This window comes from Gracilinanus agilis, chromosome 4 (assembly GCF_016433145.1).
Source record: "Gracilinanus agilis isolate LMUSP501 chromosome 4, AgileGrace, whole genome shotgun sequence".
NCBI lineage: Eukaryota > Metazoa > Chordata > Mammalia > Didelphimorphia > Didelphidae > Gracilinanus > Gracilinanus agilis.
Window position 1 is genome coordinate 169,499,329 of NC_058133.1, and position 18,446 is coordinate 169,517,774.

Sequence of the window (18,446 nt, forward strand, 5' to 3'; positions counted from 1 at the left end):
GGGCGGAAGGCGCCTCCGGGGCCAACGCGTCCCGGGGGGCGCTGGCGCGGGGGGGGGGGGGGCAGTCAGCCACAGGAGGGAGGGAGCAGTGAGTGGAGACGCCGAGCCGGGAGCGGGAGCCGGGGCCGGGCTCAGGCTGCAGGATCACGCGCACAGCCGGGGCCGCGTTCGCGGCAGGATAACGGAGGCGCGTAGCGGTCGCAGCGGGAGGGACGGCAGGAGGGGCGCCGGGCTGAGCCGGCTTCGGCTCCGCCTGGGCGACTGCCCTCACCTCACCCTCGCCTGCGCCCAGGATTCACTGCGGGCCAGGGTCCCGCGCGCAGCCCTCCTAGCGAGACGGGAGAGAAGCCCGGCCAGGGCGTCGCGGGCGCGGGATGTCCGGGGCCGGGTAAACATCTCGCCGTCCTTCCCGGCCTCCCCCCCCCTCCCCAACGAGGGGGTGGAGGGAGGGGGGGCCCGGACGCCCCTCGAGGAGCCGCGAGGCAGGTAGGTCGGGAGGGGGTCGGGGAGAGCGGGAAGGGCTCTCCCTCTTCGTAGCACATCTGGTTCCGGTTCCTCTCTACTAGGGAAGCGAAAGTGAGGGAGGGATGGGAAGGAGCACAGCCCCCCACCCCCACCCCCGGAGCTGCTTCTAGTCCCTGGTCACCCCTCGCTGATGTGTTCGTCACGCTGTCGCAGACAGCTGTTTCCCCCGAGCCTCCCTCAAAGTTAGGGACCCCTGCCCTCTTAGTTGCAGCTTCTTTTCTTTCCCATCACTGTTTCTGGGATGGGGGTGAAGGCACCGTGGGGGAAGGGGGAGAGAAAGTACCACCTGGGCTCCTCCTGGGAGAGAATCCAAGATGCCTCCCTCAAGAAGGCGGAGGGGCGGGGGTGGTTTTAGTCCAAGAGGGAAGTGATAACAAGAACTGGGATCTCATAAGGAGGGGACACCCAAACCCATCACCGGGGCCCCAGAAGAGGTCAATGCCTGCTGAGCGGGGAGAAGGGTGAGGGAGTCAAGCCATGCCAGGTGGGAAGCTGAGGCGCTAAATTAGGAACCTGACGCTGGCTGCCGGGGCTTCACCTCCTAGGATCTGGCTTGGAGCTAAATTTAGCCGAGTTGGGGGGTGTGTGTGGGGGTGTAGAGGAGCCTAGGGGCCAGGTTATGTGAATGATCAGTCAGGCACTCTTGATTCCTCTTCTCCTTTGAAGTAGGAGTAGAGTCAGATTTCTAGGGGAAGAAATATAGAGATCATTAGGGGTCAACACTTTTGCAGCCTTTTTCTGTTACTTAGCTCAGTTATAAGTTCCCTGCTGCTGGGGATAGCAGGTTGCTGGTATCTTCTGCAGCACTCCCCTCCACCCCCATACATTGACTTCCGTCTGGCCTAACTACAGCTTCCCCTCGGCTGTTTCAGGAAGTCACCTCCCTTCCCTTCTGATGCATCCCCCCCCCCTTTTCTTCAGCCTGCCTTTACCGCCATACTCCTTCTGAGCTGCCATTCCCCCAAGCCTCCCCAGGATTCCCCTCATCCCCTCCAGGAACCCCCTCCCTTGGTGCTGGGCTATGGAAGCAGGTGAGGAGACAAGTGAGGGACCCAGCCTGGGTGGGTCCGCTTCCAGCCATGGGCTTGTGGGGGCAGAGGAAAAGGAAGAGCCTCTCTCTCCTTTCTGGTCCTCCTGGTCCCTGCAGATCTGAAAGTGTGTGTATATGGGGTGGGGAGTGCTAAAAGAGCTTGGGTGGGTTAGATGTATATGTTGAGTTACTGCGAGTCTTTCAGGGGGATGGAATAGTCATGATTTTGTAGCCCTGGTTCTTATGGGAAATCAAAAGGGGAGTGGGGCCTTAAAGAGCATTAGAAGGACTAGCTTACTTCCATGATATCATAGCAAAGGTACCAACCAGGCTTATGAATCCTTTAGGAAGTCTGTGAAGTTAGCATGATGTCACAGCTAACCTGTGTGAGATCATTACTAGGGAATGGGCATTACTGTAAAACCGTGGTGGGGAGGTCCTTGAAGAAAGTACAAGATTACTTCACTAGGGATATCCTAGCCAGAGTTGGGATGGAGAGGGAATCCCGGATAGCAGGGGGAATGATGATGTCACCATGATGGGTGACTTGAGGGACCTGTTCCCCTTTAAGGAGACTAGGTGGGCTCTGAGGTCATGGTGATGTCATAAGTGGGAGAGTTCATGATTGGCCAATCTCCTACTGTGCTTTCTGAGTGAGTGTGGTAGGGGGAGAAGGATGAGGGTCATTTAGTTGCCATAACGACTTTGCCGTCTTCCTCCCATCTCACACTCTTCCTTACTTTGTCACTTCTAGATGCAGTAAGTGAAGGGGGGGCCATGGCAGAGGAGCGGCCCCCCCGGCTGGTGGATTACTTTGTGGTGGCTGGGCTGGCAGGGAGTGGAGGGACAGTCCCTGAGGAAACTGGGGGCCCTGAGCCAGGGGGGCCTCTGCGCCCACCCCGTCCAGCAGAGCCCATCACAGATGTGGCCATCATTGCCCGGGCTCTGGGAGAAGAGGTGCCCCAAGGCTACACTTGTATTCAAGCCTCAGCTGGTGGGCATCCGCTGGAGCTCAGTGCTGGACTTCTGGGTGGCTCCCAGCCTACCATCTGTTATCGAAGAGGACGAGACAAGCCTCCTCTTGTTGAGTTAGGGTGAGTGACCATCCTAGACACTGGTGCCTGGTCAGGGGCCTAGGAAGAGGGGAAGTTGGGAGGTTGAGAATGAGGCATGAACCTAAATGAAATGACAGAGAAGGGTGAGGAGTGCAGTTGGTGGGGGGGGCAAAGGAGGGAAGGAATGGATATGAAAGGGCTGAATGAAGAAGCAAGATGGATGGCAGAAGCAAATGGTGTATAAGGGAAAGCAAGTTAGGAAGGGCAGACAAAATCTCTGTAGTGATGATAACAGCTAGGTAAAGGGGGGAATAACAAATTTGATGAGTTAAGGGTATTGAAAGTATGGCAAGATTAGGGTATCTCTTCCCTTTTCATGTGTTACTGATATTCTTTTTACTTCACTCACCAGGGTATTATATGAGGGGAAGGAACATCCTAAACCAGGTTTCCAGGTGCTGGAGACAACGCCCTATAGCCACTCTGCCAACCTGGCTCCTCCAGGCCCTGGGCATCCCCGCACCTACCTCACTTATCGACGGGCGGCTGAAGGGGCAGGACTGCATGCCCTGGGTATCACTGATCTCTGTCTGATCTTGCCCAGCAAAGGCGAGGGAACTCCCCACACGTACTGCCGCCTGCCTCGAAATCTCAATCCTGGCATGGTGAGCAGGGAGGGTAGAAACAACAGAATGGGATAGGGTGGTGGATCTTGTCTATAAGGGACCAAGATGAAGGAGGATTCATGGCAAGATTAAGAGAAATCCTGCTTCCAGGTTCAGGGAATAAATGTTAAGAGAGCAAGTACCTGGGACTTAGGAGTAATGAGAACCAGAGAAATTCATAGGAGATCTGGAGTAGGGTACCAATAGGGTACCAACTCCCTTTGTATCTGAACTGTCTCTTGTCTTGTTCAGTGGGGCCCAGACGTCTACCTGTGCTACAAGGTGGGCCTGGCAAAGGCTAATACACTGGTCTATGAGGCAGGTTGGTGACTGGCTCTATGTTCCCTTCTTTTCCACTCTTTACTTTAAAAATGTTCCCTCTGTTGATGGTGCCCATTCCCTTCCCCCAAAACCAGAAAACCAGGTGGTTAAGATATTTTAAATATATTGCTTGAACCTTTATTAGTAGTAGTATTTTCCTTGTGTGCCTCCCCATATTTCCTGAGCTTTGAGTGCCCACATTCTCCACTGTACCTTGTAATGCTCATGTGTCTCTCCGCGGGTATCCCCTGTGTACTTTTTCTGGAGTCTGACAGAAGCCCCTTCTTCTTATGCTGTGCCTGGTACCCAGAACTGCTAGGCCGGTACCCAGAGCAGGACAATGAGGCATTTCCGCTGCCTGAGTCTGTGCCTGTCTTCTGCCTGCCTATGGGAGCCACCATTGAATGTTGGCCTGCCCAAACCAAATACCCCGTGCCTGTCTTCTCCACTTTCGTGCTCACAGGGGCTGCTGGTGATAAGGTAGGACAGGAATGAGGGGGAGGAGGAGGAGAGAAATGTTCTGGGGAGGGGGTTACAAGTAAAGCTGGTCTGACCCTCTGCCTTCCCCCAAGGTGTATGGGGCAGCTCTGCAATTCTATGAGGCATTCCCACGAGCTCGTCTTTCGGAGCGTCAGGCGAGGGCACTGGGGCTGATGAGTGCAGTAGACCGGGGCCGGGCACTGGGTGGCCGGGCTGTGCGCAGCCGACGGGCTGTAGCTGTGCTGTCCCGATGGCCTGCCTTCTCTGCTTTCCATGCCTTTCTCACGTTCCTTTACCGATACTCTGTCTCTGGCCCCCACCGATTGCCCTTGGAAGCGTGAGTGCTGGCCCTCCTGGGGAGAGGGGGCAGAAGGAGAGAAAGATGGGGGGGGGTTATGGTTTATTGCACATAAGAGGAATATAGGGGGAGAGAAGGGGTGATGGAAATGGGAGCCTAGGAGGAGTTGAAGGTGAAAAGAAATGTGAAGGAACTGGTAATCTAAGGGGAAATGGGTAGAGGGGTTAGAGACTGGGGTACAGATTAGGGAGATCTACTTCCTGACCTGCTATCTTCTCCCCTCCACCTTTCCCAGGCACATCTCCCACTTCATGCACAATGTTCCCTTCCCCTCCCCTCAGAGACCCCGTATCCTGGTACAGGTGAGAACTGGGGCCTGGCCTGGGGCAGTTCAACAGGGCTTTAACAGTTGCAGAGCTTTCCCCTATCCACTAATGGCTCTGTCTTCTGCACCCCCAGATGTCCCCCTATGACAACCTGCTCCTCTGTCAGCCTGTCTCATCTCCCCTGCCTCTGAGGTATGTGTTTCTGAATGAATGGAGAGTGGGCACTGGGATTTAAATTGGGTGCTACCCACTGGCAGATGGATAAGATTGCCTCAATCTGACTGCTGTCCATCCTTCTAGGGATTCAGCTATCGCCTGGGGGTCTAGACTGGCATCTCTTTCTTGAAGCTGGTCCAGACATTTGAGGGGATCTCTCTTGGTGACTTGCTGGGTTTGGGTGTGGGGTGTTGCTTTGCAGTGGTGCCAGCTTCTTGCAGCTGCTACAGAGCCTGGGGCCTGAGCTGGCAGTAACTCTGCTGATTGCCGTCCTCACCGAGCATAAACTTCTGGTTCACTCTCTTCGTCCTGACTTACTCACTAGTGTCTGTGAGGCCCTGGTCTCTGTGAGTCCCTTATCCTTGCTTACCTTGATCTCTAGAACTTCCCTTTAAACATGTCCTAGGACACCTCCCCTAGAACGATGTTTACTTTGGATATTCATTCTGAGCTAAAACCTTCTCTTAGGCCATTGGACCCCTCTTGGGATTCTCTTTTGGATTTCTCTTTCTACTTGCCCCTTCCCAAGACTTGACCCAGAGACCACTATGTGTTCTCCTTCAGTGCCATCTCCTAGGCAGATTCCTTACCAGGGCCCTTCCCTTTTCCTTTGTTCAGTCTTAAAGATTTCTAGTCTGGGGCCCTGTCTTCTATAGTCCTGTTTCTCCTTCTCCTCAGTCCTTCAACCCTCTTGGCCCTTCCCCTTGTTTGCCATTCTCCTTCCCTGGACCCCAGGGTTTACCCCCTCTCGCCTCCTACCCCCTGCCCCAGATGATCTTCCCACTGCACTGGCAGTGCCCCTACATCCCTCTCTGCCCACTGGTGCTGGCAGATGTGCTGAGTGCCCCTGTACCCTTCATCGTGGGCATCCACTCCAGCTACTTTGACCTGCATGACCCACCTGCTGATGTCATCTGCGTTGACCTTGATACCAACACGCTATTCCAGTGAGGATGGTGACTTGTGGCTTTTGAGGGTGGTGGGGCTGGCAAGGTGGGAAGGTGCAGGTATAGTCAGGATGGGCTCAGGGGAGCTGGCACAAGGGTGGGCATGAGGTAGTAGGACAAGCAAGGGCTCTGGCCCCCTTTCAGAAAAGCAGCTTTAGTCACAGAGTTGGGGGCATTTTAGGAATAGGAAAGAAGACTGCAGATTACATTCCCCTCTGCCACATACCTCACAGGACAGAAGAGAAGAAGCTGCTCCTGCCCAGGACCCTTCCCCGCCGACCATACAAAGTGCTGCTGAACACACTGACCACCCTTCACCAGCAACTGGATCAGAGTGAGTAGGACCTTGTGGCTTGTTGGGGGTGGAGGGGTGTGTGTGTCATGATTATGACTTAACATTTGAAGGAATTTTGGAGGCCTTGGAAATTATACGGGAGATTTAGGGAATCTAGAAATGATCATAGATGAAGTAAGTGGACTTAACACTTATTTTAGTGTGGTTGGGGCAGTTGAAAGTGTCATTTGGGCAGAGGTTTCTCTCCTGCTCTGAGAGGAGGAGAGTTAGCAGTATGTACTTGGAAGTAGGGCATATATATCTCAGCTACCCTGACTTCAGTGCCCTGCCACCCCCCAGCGTACACAAGACCTGAGGAGGAGGCATCTTTGGAGTTTCTGCTGACTGACTACGAAGCAGTGTGTGGGAGGCGGGCACGACTAGAGCGGGAAGTCCAAGGTGCCTTCCTTCGATTTATGGCCTGTCTGCTAAAGGGCTATCGAGCCTTCCTCCGGCCACTCACCCAGGCACCCTCGGAAAGTGCTCGTGATGTTGAAAACCTCTTTTTCTTGCAGGGTAAGAGTCTGGTAGAGCCACCCACAGAGCTAGCCCTGGGTGGGGGGGAGTTTTAAGGGGGGAGTTCTCAGAGATTGGAGAGCGGGCAGTAAGAGCCAAGTAGGGGTTTGCTGGCAGAGCCAGGGAGAATTTTGACACAAAGAGGGGAGTGAGAGACCAAAAAAGATCACTGACACTCCATCTTTGGGGAGCTCCCAGTTTGATGGGGGAGATAGATCAACTAAGAGTCAGAGGTAAATGTAATGATCCTTTTGGACAGAGCTCTATCAGTTCTAGGTAGATGAAGAGGGATTGGGGGAACAGAGCTGGATGCTAGAGAAATCATTTTGAGGAAAGCCTGCCAGGGAAATGATGGGCTTCTTTCATGCCTGCTGGAGTCAGTGTGGCAGTGATTGTTTGCATTTGCATATCTATAGAAATATATAATTTTACATAAAACTCATTTGAACTTCACAACAACCCTATGAAGTAATGGTATGATTATCCCATTTTATAGCTTTGAGGCTCACAGCTAGTAAGTGTTTGAGGCTGGTTTTGAACCCAGGTCTTTGTGAAAAGAGTGCTGGATTTGGCATCAATGGACAATAGGTTTGAACCTTAGGACCAAAACAAGAGTCATATGACAGTAGTTCTCTTAATCTGAGTCTCAGACCCTTTTATCTACAAAAGAGATATCCTAAAACATAGTTGCTTCCTTTAGGAGACTTTGAGGGTTAGACTAGATGACTTATGTGAAGGGCTTTGAAAATCTTGGAAGGACAACAGATATGTCCATTATCATTTAATCAGTAAAGCGTTTATTGCCATTAAAGCCTATTCTGTGCCAGAGGCTGTGGTAGGAGCTGGTGGGGAGAGGAAATGGGAGGAGAGGAGGGAAGACAGATTATGGGGCTCTATGAAACAGACACAGGTAATATGGGGTTGGGCACTGGAGCCAGGTCTCAGCGTAAACTGCTATCATGATTGTGCTGTTAATGGTCCCTGGTATGCATTAGCTGGGTAGGGCCAGTGCCCTTTGGAAATAGTTCCTAGAAGTGTGGCATCATTGGGGCACTGCATCACCTTCCTTCCCACCTCCAGGCTTTCTAAAGTCCCGAGAACGTTCCAGCCACAAGTTCTATGCCCAGCTGCTGCACACACAAATGTTCTCACAGTTCATTGAGGAGTGCTCCTTTGGTTCTTCCCGCCATGCTGCCCTGGAGTTCTTTGACTCCTGTGTTGACAAGGTACCTCTTGTGACCTCACCTTGGAGTTCCTTCTTAGGCTTCTGAACCTCTTTGTTTGCCTGACTGTGCAGTTCTCCATGTCTCAGTCTGTGTCTGTTTCTGTTTTCCTCGGATGTAACTGTTTCTCTAACTTACTTCCCTCATGCGCCCCCGTCCCCTCCATCTTTGTGCCCCTCCCCTTAGCAAACCTCATGCCCATCTCCATACTAAATCCCCTTTAGGTTCATCCCGAACAAGAGAAGCCAGAGCCTGTGCCCTTGGTAGAGTTGGAGGAGCCATCAGGGAGTGAGCTCACAGTCTTTATCACCCCTCCTGAGGAGCCCATAGTGACTGAGGGCAGCGAGTCCACTCCTCTCTACTGGTGAGAACCTTTTCTTCCTCTCTGTTCCCCATCCCTACTCCTTTAAATCCCCCTGCAAGCTTCCTTGGTCCCCAATGACTGTTCCCCACTGAAAGTGCTGTCCTGTGACTCCTCCAGTTATGATGGGTTCCCTGAGCTGCGGGCCGAACTGTTTGAGACCCCCCAGGAACAGCCTGGACCCTCTCTTGCACCGGGCCCCTCTCGAAGTGCGCCCAGTAGCCCTGCTCCCCGACGAACCAAACAGGTAATCAAGAGGGGTTAACCTCAGGGAGCTAACACAGATCCCAGGAATTATGTTCACTCTCTCTCTAATTCCTGGGTCAGATGATTCCTCATCTGTACTTCCTTGTTTGAATATCAGTGGAGTGAGGGGGGGGTCGTACCCACCTCCCCAAGCACTATACTTTCCTTTGGAAATCCAGATACTGTCCCTTCTTCCTGGGCATTCAGGAGATATCTTTCAGGTCTTCCCAATCCCTAGGAATTTCTGTCTGTCTGATCTTGCATCATGCACTTATCCTGCTCAGGAACTCTTAAGCAGAACATTGAAAATATGGACACTGTGTCCATGTGTCCACCTGTCCAGAGTATCATACTCTTGATCCAAAGTACCTGCCTGAGGTCTGCCTTCTTTGGCATCATGTTATTGACACTTTTTTCGTCCTGGTGCCCTGGCAGGAGATGAAGGTTGCACAGCGGGTAGCCCAGAAGTCAGCAGCAGTGCCTGAGCTCTGGGCACGGTGCCTGCTGGGGCACTGTTATGGACTGTGGTTCTTGTGTTTACCTGCCTATGTTCGGTCTTCCTCTTCTCGAGTCCGGGCACTACATACCGCCTACCAGGTCCTTCGACAGATGGAAAGCCGAAAGGTGGTGCTGCCTGATGAGGTGGGTATCAGAAGGGAGTTATCAGGTGGAGGGGGGTGGGAGGATGGGGGAAATGATAGGGAAGGGAGATGGAGAGGAGTCAGAGTGACAACAGGATTGGGGGGGCCGTAAGTGATGACTGTGAGTGGAAGAAATGGGGGGGTACATGGGGAAGAAGGAGGATGAAGTGATAGATGTCACAGATTTAGGAACAACAACAACAACAAAAAAAAAGGATGACCCTGGTGAGGAGTACACAGGACTAAGGCTAAGAAAATCTTGGTCGGGGTAAGAGTGAAGAGAGAGGGAGATGAAGTAGGTTGAAATGGGTAGCTATGGGACCTGAGGCCTGATGGGTAGAGGCAGGCCTTCATCATCTCTCACCCTACCCATCTGCCTGCAGGTGTGTTACCGTGTGCTGATGCAGCTTTGCTCCCACTATGGAGAGCCTGTGCTGTCTGTACGGGTCATGCTGGACATGAGGAGAGCAGGCATTGTGCCCAACACTATCACCTATGGTTACTACAACAAGGTGCCTACTGCTGGGAATAGACCAGGGGGAAATAGACAAGCTAGGGACGTCCATGAGCAGCTCCCTTGTCCCTAAATCATGTTTCTCCTCTGAGGCTTTCTTTTAAGGCTATAGCTTCTTCCCTTCCCCTCCCATCCCTTATGGACTTCTCTCAGGAGGAGCAGGCTAGCTATTTCTTCTTGACCCTGCTCATAACTATACCCCACTTTGGACAACTACATCCTAAATGGAATATTTGTGGGTTACTCAGAGACATGGGGTAGAGAAGGCTTTTGAACATCAGCCCTGGAAGCCAGTGGGGATGTTCCACACAGACTGGCATGGTATTTTACTTGGGAAGCAGAGGAGAGAGGGATCTGTCTTGGCATAATAGGTGCTTTGTCTGGCAGGCTGTACTGGAAAGCAAGTGGCCATCAGGAACCACAGGTGGCCGCCTCCGTTGGGCCAAGCTCCGGAATGTGGTCCTGGGAGCTGCTCAATTCCGTCAGCCCCTTCGGGAGCGGAGGCAGCAGGAACAGGCATTGAGGGGGGCAAGAAGTTCCCAGCCAGGTGGGTAGGGGGACAGTAGCATGGAGGGAGGCCGAAGGGACTGGGAAATTGTATTTGGGCAAGAGTCCAGGGAAAGATAGAAGTACTTGGGCTCATTTGAGGGTTGGAAAGCATATTGCTTAATAGGCACAATAATGAAGACATGCTTTCCCCACCTTAGGTCTGTGTGTTAGCACTGGTTGGGGGAGGGAGGCAGGGATCTTCGTCTCTCATCCTCAGACACTGTACCTACCTGAAGCTCTTTTGCAGAGCCCCGCCTGGAGCGGCCCTCCCCGACCCGTCCCCTTCATCGCCAGACCACCTGGGCAGGGCGAAGCTTTCGGGACCCAGCCTCTCCCACTGGGCGGCTGGTGAAGAGTGGTAGTCTGGGTAGTGCCCGAGGGGCACAACCCACTGTGGAGGCTGGTGTGGCACACAGTGAGTGCCAACATGTCCTCCTTACCTCACTTTCCTGATATCCCTGCCTCAGGAGAAAATAGGACCTTATGGGAATGGGAGGGTTAGTGCCAAGTAGAATTTTTACTAGGATGTAGGGGCTTGGCATCACCAGTGTCCATGTGCCCAAGATTGTGTCTGTTTGATGGCAAGGACAGCTTGGGGAGGGAGGATTACTCCCTTTGTAGTTTTGATGCTTAGAGGATGAGCATCATGCTCCCTGACCCTTCTCTTTCCCTTAGTGATAGAGGCCCTGGGTGTCCTAGAGCCCCAGGGGTCCCCTTTGTCCTGGCATGATGGCAGCCTCTCTGATGTAAGCCTGGCAAGTGAAGATCCAGCACCTGGAGGCAGCCCTGGGGGAACAGGAATGGCTCTGAGTGCCCATTCAGCTGAGGCCCTAGATGGGCTGGGTGGGCAGGCACCCAAGACTGGCAAGCGGCAGGATGCAGTGGGTACTCCCCGGCGGGGAATAGGTGCCCGTCTGCAGCAGCTGCTCACCCCCTCCCGCCGCAGCCCTGCCTCTCGTGCCCCTCCACCTGAGCTGCCCTCAGACATACCCCTCCCAGCCCGCCGAAGCCCTATGGATAGCCTCCTGCGACCCCGGGAACGTCCAGGATCCACTGCCTCTGAGGTATCTAAGCTTGGGAAGGACCTGGGGGAGTTACGGCGGGAGACACCTGTCAGCTGTACTGGCATAGGGGCAACTTGCTGTCCCTTCAGGTTTGGGAGAGAGAGAACATGTCCAGTAGTGTCTGACAGTGGGTGCCCTGAACGGAAGAAGGCCCACTGGACGTTTATGGCCTTCATGGGGTGGGTAGATTGAGCGCCTAATGTGGGGTGGCCATCTGAAAGACTTGGAGTCAGAACCAAGCAGCCTTCTTGCCAATCCTCTGGTTTCCCATGTAGAGCTCAACGTCTCTCGGTAGTGAGTGGGATCTCTCTGAGAATTCCCTCAGCAGCCTCAGCATTCAGCGTTCCTCGGAGCGCCTTAGTGACACCCCTGGTCTCTCCCAGCCTCCCCCAGTCGAGGTAAGTCCTCTTCTCTTCTCTGCATGTAACGCTGCAGAGTTGGGAAACAAGAAGAATGGGAAGCTCTGGGGGTTCTAGGGAAGAAGTTGGGTTGGGGAAAGGCAGGAATTTTAAGAAGGGGGGGTGCTGGGAGCTGGAGGTGTTGCTGGTGGCTCCTTAAGCAATCACCTCTCATGTTCCCTACAGATTCTTCTGTCTAGCTGTTCTCTGTGTAGAGCCTGTGACTCCCTAGTGTATGATGAGGAGATCATGGCAGGCTGGGCACCTGATGACTCCAACCTCAATACCACCTGCCCCTTCTGCTCTCGTCCTTTTGTGCCCTTGCTTAGTGTCCAGACCCTTGACTCCAGGCCCCGGTACCTAAGGGTCCAGGAGGGTGGGGCGATGAGTTGGGGAAGAGCTCAGAGCTGGGTTCTGACTCCTTTCTTTTGTCTGCTCGGCAGTGACCTTCATGGTACACCCACCTCCACAGGTGCCAGTAATAGAGATGCTCCTGTCCCTGGGGGCCCTGGCCCTGTCCTTAGCGACCGACGGCTCTGCCTTGCCCTAGACGATTCCTCTGTTTGTAATGGAGACACTGAGGTAAGTGTGTTAGGCCAGGGATAAGCCGGTGGTGAGGGAGGACCTCCTGGGTGAGGGTTCATTTCTGAGGAGTGCACAAAGTGAAGCTGTTGCCAGGGTATCTAGTGGGGGAGAGGCAGGATGGCATCGCCTGTGAGAGAATGCCAGGGAGATGCAGAGCCCTAGGGACGAGGCACAGCGCTGACAACTCTTTTTTTCCTCCTTGGGCCCGGTGGGCAGAGTGCTCCAAGGAGAGTGGAAGGTGGGGCATGGGCATACCTGAGTCCTCTGGTGCTACGCAAGGAGCTGGAGTCCCTGGTGGAAAATGAGGGCAGTGAGGTACTTGCCTTACCTGAACTGCCTGCTTCTCATCCCATTCTCTTCTGGAACCTGCTTTGGTACTTCCAGAGGCTTCGGCTGCCCAGCACCTTGCCTGGCCTCATTCTAGCTGCCTGTGACGGGCCTTCCTCCACCCAGGTCAGTGGCCCTAAATAGACCGGTCTCTGCCTCTCTGTTTTCTTGTCCCATACTCCACGTCTTTTGCATTCTCCTTCCTTCTCTGTCTCCTTATTGCTTCATCTCACACCCTCAAACTACTAGCTACTCCCCTGCCTCCCATCCCTCTGCCCCCTGTCTTCCAGGCCCGGCTCTAACCCTCCCCCCAACCCCCAGGCCCCATCTCCTTGGCTGCCCTCAGATCCAGCTCTGGTGCAGGTACGGCTGCTGTGGGATGTTCTGACCCCTGACCCTGACAGCTGTCCTCCTCTCTACGTCATTTGGAGGGCTCACAGTGAGTCTGAGGCCTGGGCAGAGCGGGGGAGGGGTTGCTTAGGAGATGGCGTTCAATAGTGGGTGTGAGTCTTTCCCCTCCAGAAGGGCCTGTGATCACAGGATCCCATTTTCCCTCTCCCACTAGGCCAGATCCCTCATCGGGTGGCCTGGCCGAGCACAGCGCCTGCGCCTCTGAATCTTGCTCTGCTGGAGGCTGTGCTGCTCCACGTGGGATTCAATGAAGTCCACAAGGCTGTGGGACTTCTCCTGGATACACTAGGCTCCCCGCCAGAGGGCCTGCACCTGCAGCGGTAACTCTACTCTTCCCTTCAAGATAGTGGCACCCTCTCCATTGGGATCTTCCCCGTCCCCTTCCTTCTTCAAGACTTCCTACTCTGTCTTCTCCCCAAACTTCTCCCTCTCCAGAAGGTCTCCCATAGAACCATAAGCTATAGACCCAGAGTGGTGAAAAGAGCCAAGGACACATGAGTAGGAAGCTGCCAAGCTGAGGCTCAGGCCTGGGCTCCTCACCCCAAAGATAGCCCTCTATCCTCACTATAGTCTTGTCCTTCCTAGTCGGGTACCCCTCCTTCCCCACGCCCAAACACCCATACTCATTCACCTTTTATGTTTCTACCCCGCCAGAAGCATCTACCGAGAGATTCTGTTCTTGACTCTGGCTGCCCTGGGCAAGGACCATGTGGATATAGGTGAGGGGAAAGAGAGAAGGTAGGCAAGGATGGGGAGCTGGGGACCTTGCTTGGTTGAAAACATTTTACATTTTTTTATTCAAAGATGTTTATTTTCCCAGTTACATGTAATCGGTTGAAAATTTCTGCACTGTGAAGGTGCCTCAAAAGCCAGAATGTTGGGATGAGTCAAACCCTAGGTTCTGGATATACTGATGGGATATTTTAGGGATAATATGAGGGGTTCAGTTCCCTACCACCCTTAGGGGTTATGTTTCTTTCTTCACATCACCTTTCTCTCCTTTCCTCTGCCAGTGGCCTTTGACAAGAAGTACAAGGCAGCCTTCAATAAGCTGGCGAGCAGTTTGGGCAAAGAGGAGTTGCGACGGCGGCGGGCACAGATGCCCACCCCAAAGGCCATCGACTGTCGCAAGTTTTTTGGGGCACCTTTGGAATGCTAGGGCCTTTGGGCCTCCTTTCCCAGCCTGAGGGACAGAGGAATCTCTGGGTAATGTCTTTCCTCTGCTCCCCAAGGTTAGGGAGTGTGCCAGGCAGAATGCCCAGTCTGGGGGCATTAATTGGGGCAGGAGAGGTCGCTGATACCAAAAGTCACAACTCCCCTTGTTTCTGACCCGCTTTTCTTGTGCTGATGTGGAAGGAGGGTTGACACAGCTCTGCCTCTCCATTGCCCTCCACAAATCCAGGTGCCTCCCTCTAAGGCACCCCTAGATCCATGCCCACCTGCCATTTTAGAAGTTTTTGTTTTAAAAAACAACTGGAAAGATACAGAACTTCTGAGCCTCTGCCTTGGTCCTCGGGGATGTTCTCACCTTTCCCCCAGGTCAGAGATGCTCCCCTTTCCACCTGGGTCCACCCCCACCTTCCGCCTCAATATTAATATTTTATTTTGTTATTTATTCCGGAGCCACAACAGTTGCCTCAATTTTGGGGTCCCTGTTAAGACTGGAAAGGTGAGGAGCTGGAAGTCCTGGGGCCTGTAGTTGTTTCCGCCTCACCCCCTTCCCTTTGGAGAATGAGAACTCAGGGAGGCTGAAGCTTGGTTTCCCTACACACATTTGACATCCCCATTTTCTCCCCTAGGAACTGGGGTGTTTTTCCCCTCCTCTCCCTTGCTCTCTCTTCCCCCACCCAGGGCTGCTTCACCCACCCAGGGCCCTGATCTGTGCAATAACGGTTGTCTGAGGTTTTGTTGGATGTAAATACAGTAAAAGCTGCTTCTCTCTTTTCTTTGCTGTCTCCTCTTTCCTGTGTCCAGGGTGGGGAGGGTACGGCTTTCCTCTGAGGCTCAGTCACCCAGTTGTATTCTGTTTAAAAAGGACCCCTGTCCATGTCTTCAGTTCTGGTGGGCTTTGACTCTTAGGTCTTTCTCTGCTAGAGGGTGCCTCTCCCCTTCTTGGGAGCAAGAAGGGGAGTAAATCTGGCATTGCCCATGGTGGTGCCAGTCTGTGTGGCGCTTCCATCCTTCCCACACAATCGCCCCCTTGTCACCTCCCCTCCCACTCCTACTTTATACAAAGGGTCCATTCTCTGGGGCCCTTGAGCTCATCTCTATCCTTCTTTCCCTGTTCCTATATTATGTCCCCTAAACTCCTCTGGGAACCTTCCCAGGGATAATCCTTTCTCTGCTGGTGTTCCCTCTGCTACTTGTACTTTAGGAACACGGCTCGATTCCTTTCCCTTCAGGAGCTGGGGTAACTGCTTCCACCATCACAGCAGTCAGCCAGATGCACTATTTGGGGAAGGGAGCACATGGACTTTTTTTAGAAAAAGCCAAAGATGTGACACATCTCTGTCATTTTCCGAACCCCTTAGGCTCAGATAGGAGGCCTGGCCCTGCTCCCTCCTTCTCATGGTAATGAAATCTACACAGGAAACAGCAGCTCAGCAGAGCCACAAAAGTAATTACTGAAGTGAATTAGCCAAGAAAACATCTTTAGGGGGTAGTGGGCAGAAGTGTTAGGACATGATCACTTACAGTAGCCTCCACCTGATGGGAGAGAGAAAGCAGGGATTTCTGGAGACCACAGGAGAAAAGAACTTAGAAATATTGGGATCCTGTAAGCAGTGTGTGTGTGTGTGTGTGTGTGTGTGTGTGTGTGTGTGTGTGTGTTCAGGGTGTGTGTGTGTTTCTCTCATGCTCTCCCAGGCCCAGTAAGGCAAGGGTAGCTACTTCTTGAATTAGCTTCCTCTAGAGACAAACTCCCACCTCTCAGGGAAGTCGTTACTGCTTTTAAAAATTCTTTTAAATTGTGTACTTCTACAAACATTTCAAGGTTCAAAGGACAAGAGTGTACAAACTTCCTTTTTTTTTTTTTTTTTTTAAAGAAATGTTACAATGGAAACAAAATTGCTATATCTCTTTGTTTTCTGTGTATTTTAAACAATGTTTTCTTGATGCCTTTTTCTTTGTTAATCACTACCCATTAACTGGCCTCTCTTTTGTGACCATTCCTCCCTTCTACTCTACCTTTCTCCTACTCAAACTACTCCCCCAGCCTGCCTCCCACATCCTGATCCTTTCTTCTTAGAACTTTTAGCTCATTTTCTCATGGTATTCCCATAGATAGCTAGGTGGCACAGTGTATAGAGCACTCGAACTGGAGTTAGGAAGACCTGAATTCAAATCTTGCCTCACTAGCTGTGCAACTGTAAGGCAAGACACTTAACCATAGCCTCAGTTTCCTCATCTGTAAAAAGAGGATAACAATAACACCTACCTCACAGGGTTGTTGTGAGGACCAAATAAACTAATGTGAAGTGCTTTGCAAACCTTAAAGCGCTATATAAGTGGTCAATAGTAGGAGTAATAGTGGCAATGTAATCACCAGAATATTGAATTTGGGAGTCAAAAGACCTGCACCTGAGATCTGGCTCTGCCATTTGACCTTAAACAAGTCTCCTATCCTTATCTGCAGTTTATTCAGCTTGCAAAATGGGAATAGATGTTTTACTGCCTACCTTACCTTGTTGGGAGAATCAAATGAGGTAATACATCTAAAGTGCTTTTTAAACCTTAAAGTTCTATGGAAATGCAAACTTTTTTCACTTCAAGTATTTCCCATGTGCTTGCTATGTAGCCAGCCCTGTGCTAGCTCCTAAGAGCAGTATGTATATATTTAAACTCTTACCTTCCATCTTAGAATCAATACTTTGTATTGGTTCCAAAGCAGTAAGGGCTTGGCAGTGGGGGTGGGGTGGATAGGTTTAAGTGACTTGCTCAGAATCACACAGCTAGGAAGTATTCACCTAGCAGCCCCCAAAAGAGTTGTATTCTGGGAGCCCATCAATTTGGACCTCAGTGATGCAGATCCCAACTCTGCTTATATATACCCTGTGTGCCTGTGCTGTCTTCCCATAAGTTCACCAGTGAGGGTTCACCTGACAGAATGGTGATCTTGCTTTCTCCTGATGTTACAATACCAGTGGAACATCAGGTTGTCCACTTCTCATCATAGGCCTTTGGCATGAGATCAGCTCATCTTCTTTGTCTTGTTATTTTCCCTATTATATCATTTACTCTTGCTCTTCAAAGTTCCTCATTAGTTCTGTGTTGCAGTCTGTTCACTTCTGCATGCAACTTTCCATTGCTCTTCATGTGATATTAATTTTCAATTCTTTGGAGACATATTCCATGGTTTGTATCCATACAATAATGTTGGTGGGATATTGGAACTAGCGAGATGGATGCTTCTTTCTAGGGAGAAGCCAGCCACCAAATATAGGGGTATGATTGTAAGTTTTGCTTCAAGGAATTTGCAATAATACCAATTTTCTTCTAGTTTCACTAATGATGGCAATAGTGATAACAAAGTCTTCTCTCCACCTGAGGTCTCCGAATTGGCAGAAGCTAAGAAGTACAAGTAGGGGGCTTTATTTCTCAAAAATACAAAGAGCTGAGTCAAATTAGAAAAGGGGGGGCAGCTGGGTAGCTCAGTAGATTGAGAGCCAGACCTAGAGACGGGAGGTCCTAGGTTCAAATCTGGCCTCAGACACTTCTCAGCTATGTGACCCTGGGCAAGCCACTTGCCTACCCTTACTCTTCTGCCTTGGAGCCACTACACAGTATTGACTACGAGACGGAAGGTAAGGGTTTAAAAAAAAAAAGCATAACTAGGTATACCAAAAAATTTAGGAAACCTAGACATATTCACTCATGTCTCCAACCCTAAGAGCAGCTTCCCTTTCTCAAACCATGAAGCCTGCCTATCAGCAAGCATTTGGAAAGGGAATCAGCAGTCACTGAACCAGCATGGCTTCATTAAGAACAGGTCATGCCAGATTAACCTCATTTCCGTATTTGACAAGATAACTAGACACGTAAATCAGGGAAATGTCAGTAGATGTAGTAACATTTTCTTTTTTAAAATTATATTTTGTCAAATATCTCCCAACTATATGTAAATTTTTTAATAATAAAAAAATGTTGAGGTCTAAACTCCCTCCTTTCTGTTCTCTGTCCTCTTTGAGAAGACAAGAACTTTTATTTCAGTTATACATGTGAGGTCATATTTCAAGGTTGGCCAATACTGACTATGTTGGCCATGGGAAAAGAAAAGTTTTTTAAAAAGCTTCAATCTATACTCATAGTTTATTAGTTCTCTCTGGAGGTGGATAGCATCTTATATCATGGGTCCTTCAGAATTGTCTTTTATCACTATCAATATGAATAGCTAAGTCACCCACAGTTGATCATTG

At 51.5% G+C, this 18,446-nt stretch overlaps 1 protein-coding gene across 1 annotated transcript; it reads left to right on the plus strand.

Moving 5' to 3' along the window:
• Window positions 1-408: 408 nt before the first annotated feature.
• Window positions 409-14,977, plus strand: DENND4B (DENN domain containing 4B). The gene is made up of 29 exons (XM_044675052.1): window positions 409-486; window positions 1,447-1,556; window positions 2,310-2,649; window positions 3,023-3,275; window positions 3,528-3,597; window positions 3,907-4,076; window positions 4,169-4,413; window positions 4,670-4,736; window positions 4,834-4,892; window positions 5,119-5,263; window positions 5,688-5,863; window positions 6,097-6,197; window positions 6,498-6,713; window positions 7,794-7,939; window positions 8,161-8,300; window positions 8,418-8,544; window positions 8,979-9,185; window positions 9,568-9,696; window positions 10,086-10,249; window positions 10,484-10,662; window positions 10,923-11,311; window positions 11,587-11,709; window positions 11,896-12,065; window positions 12,153-12,291; window positions 12,511-12,747; window positions 12,943-13,060; window positions 13,187-13,352; window positions 13,687-13,751; window positions 14,046-14,977. Exons 2-29 carry the CDS (start codon window positions 1,547-1,549, stop codon window positions 14,189-14,191), a joined length of 4,497 nt encoding a protein of 1,498 aa, XP_044530987.1. The 5' UTR covers window positions 409-486; window positions 1,447-1,546; the 3' UTR covers window positions 14,192-14,977.
• The last annotated feature ends 3,469 nt before the right edge of the window (window positions 14,978-18,446 follow it).

Bases quoted from the DNA above. Each gene is read 5' to 3' on its own strand.
- DENND4B (XM_044675052.1), top strand. The intron at 3,598-3,906 runs GTTGGTGACTGG...CCTGGTACCCAG, and splicing joins TACACTGGTCTATGAGGCAG to AACTGCTAGGCCGGTACCCA. The intron at 13,353-13,686 runs GTAACTCTACTC...CTACCCCGCCAG, and splicing joins GAGGGCCTGCACCTGCAGCG to AAGCATCTACCGAGAGATTC.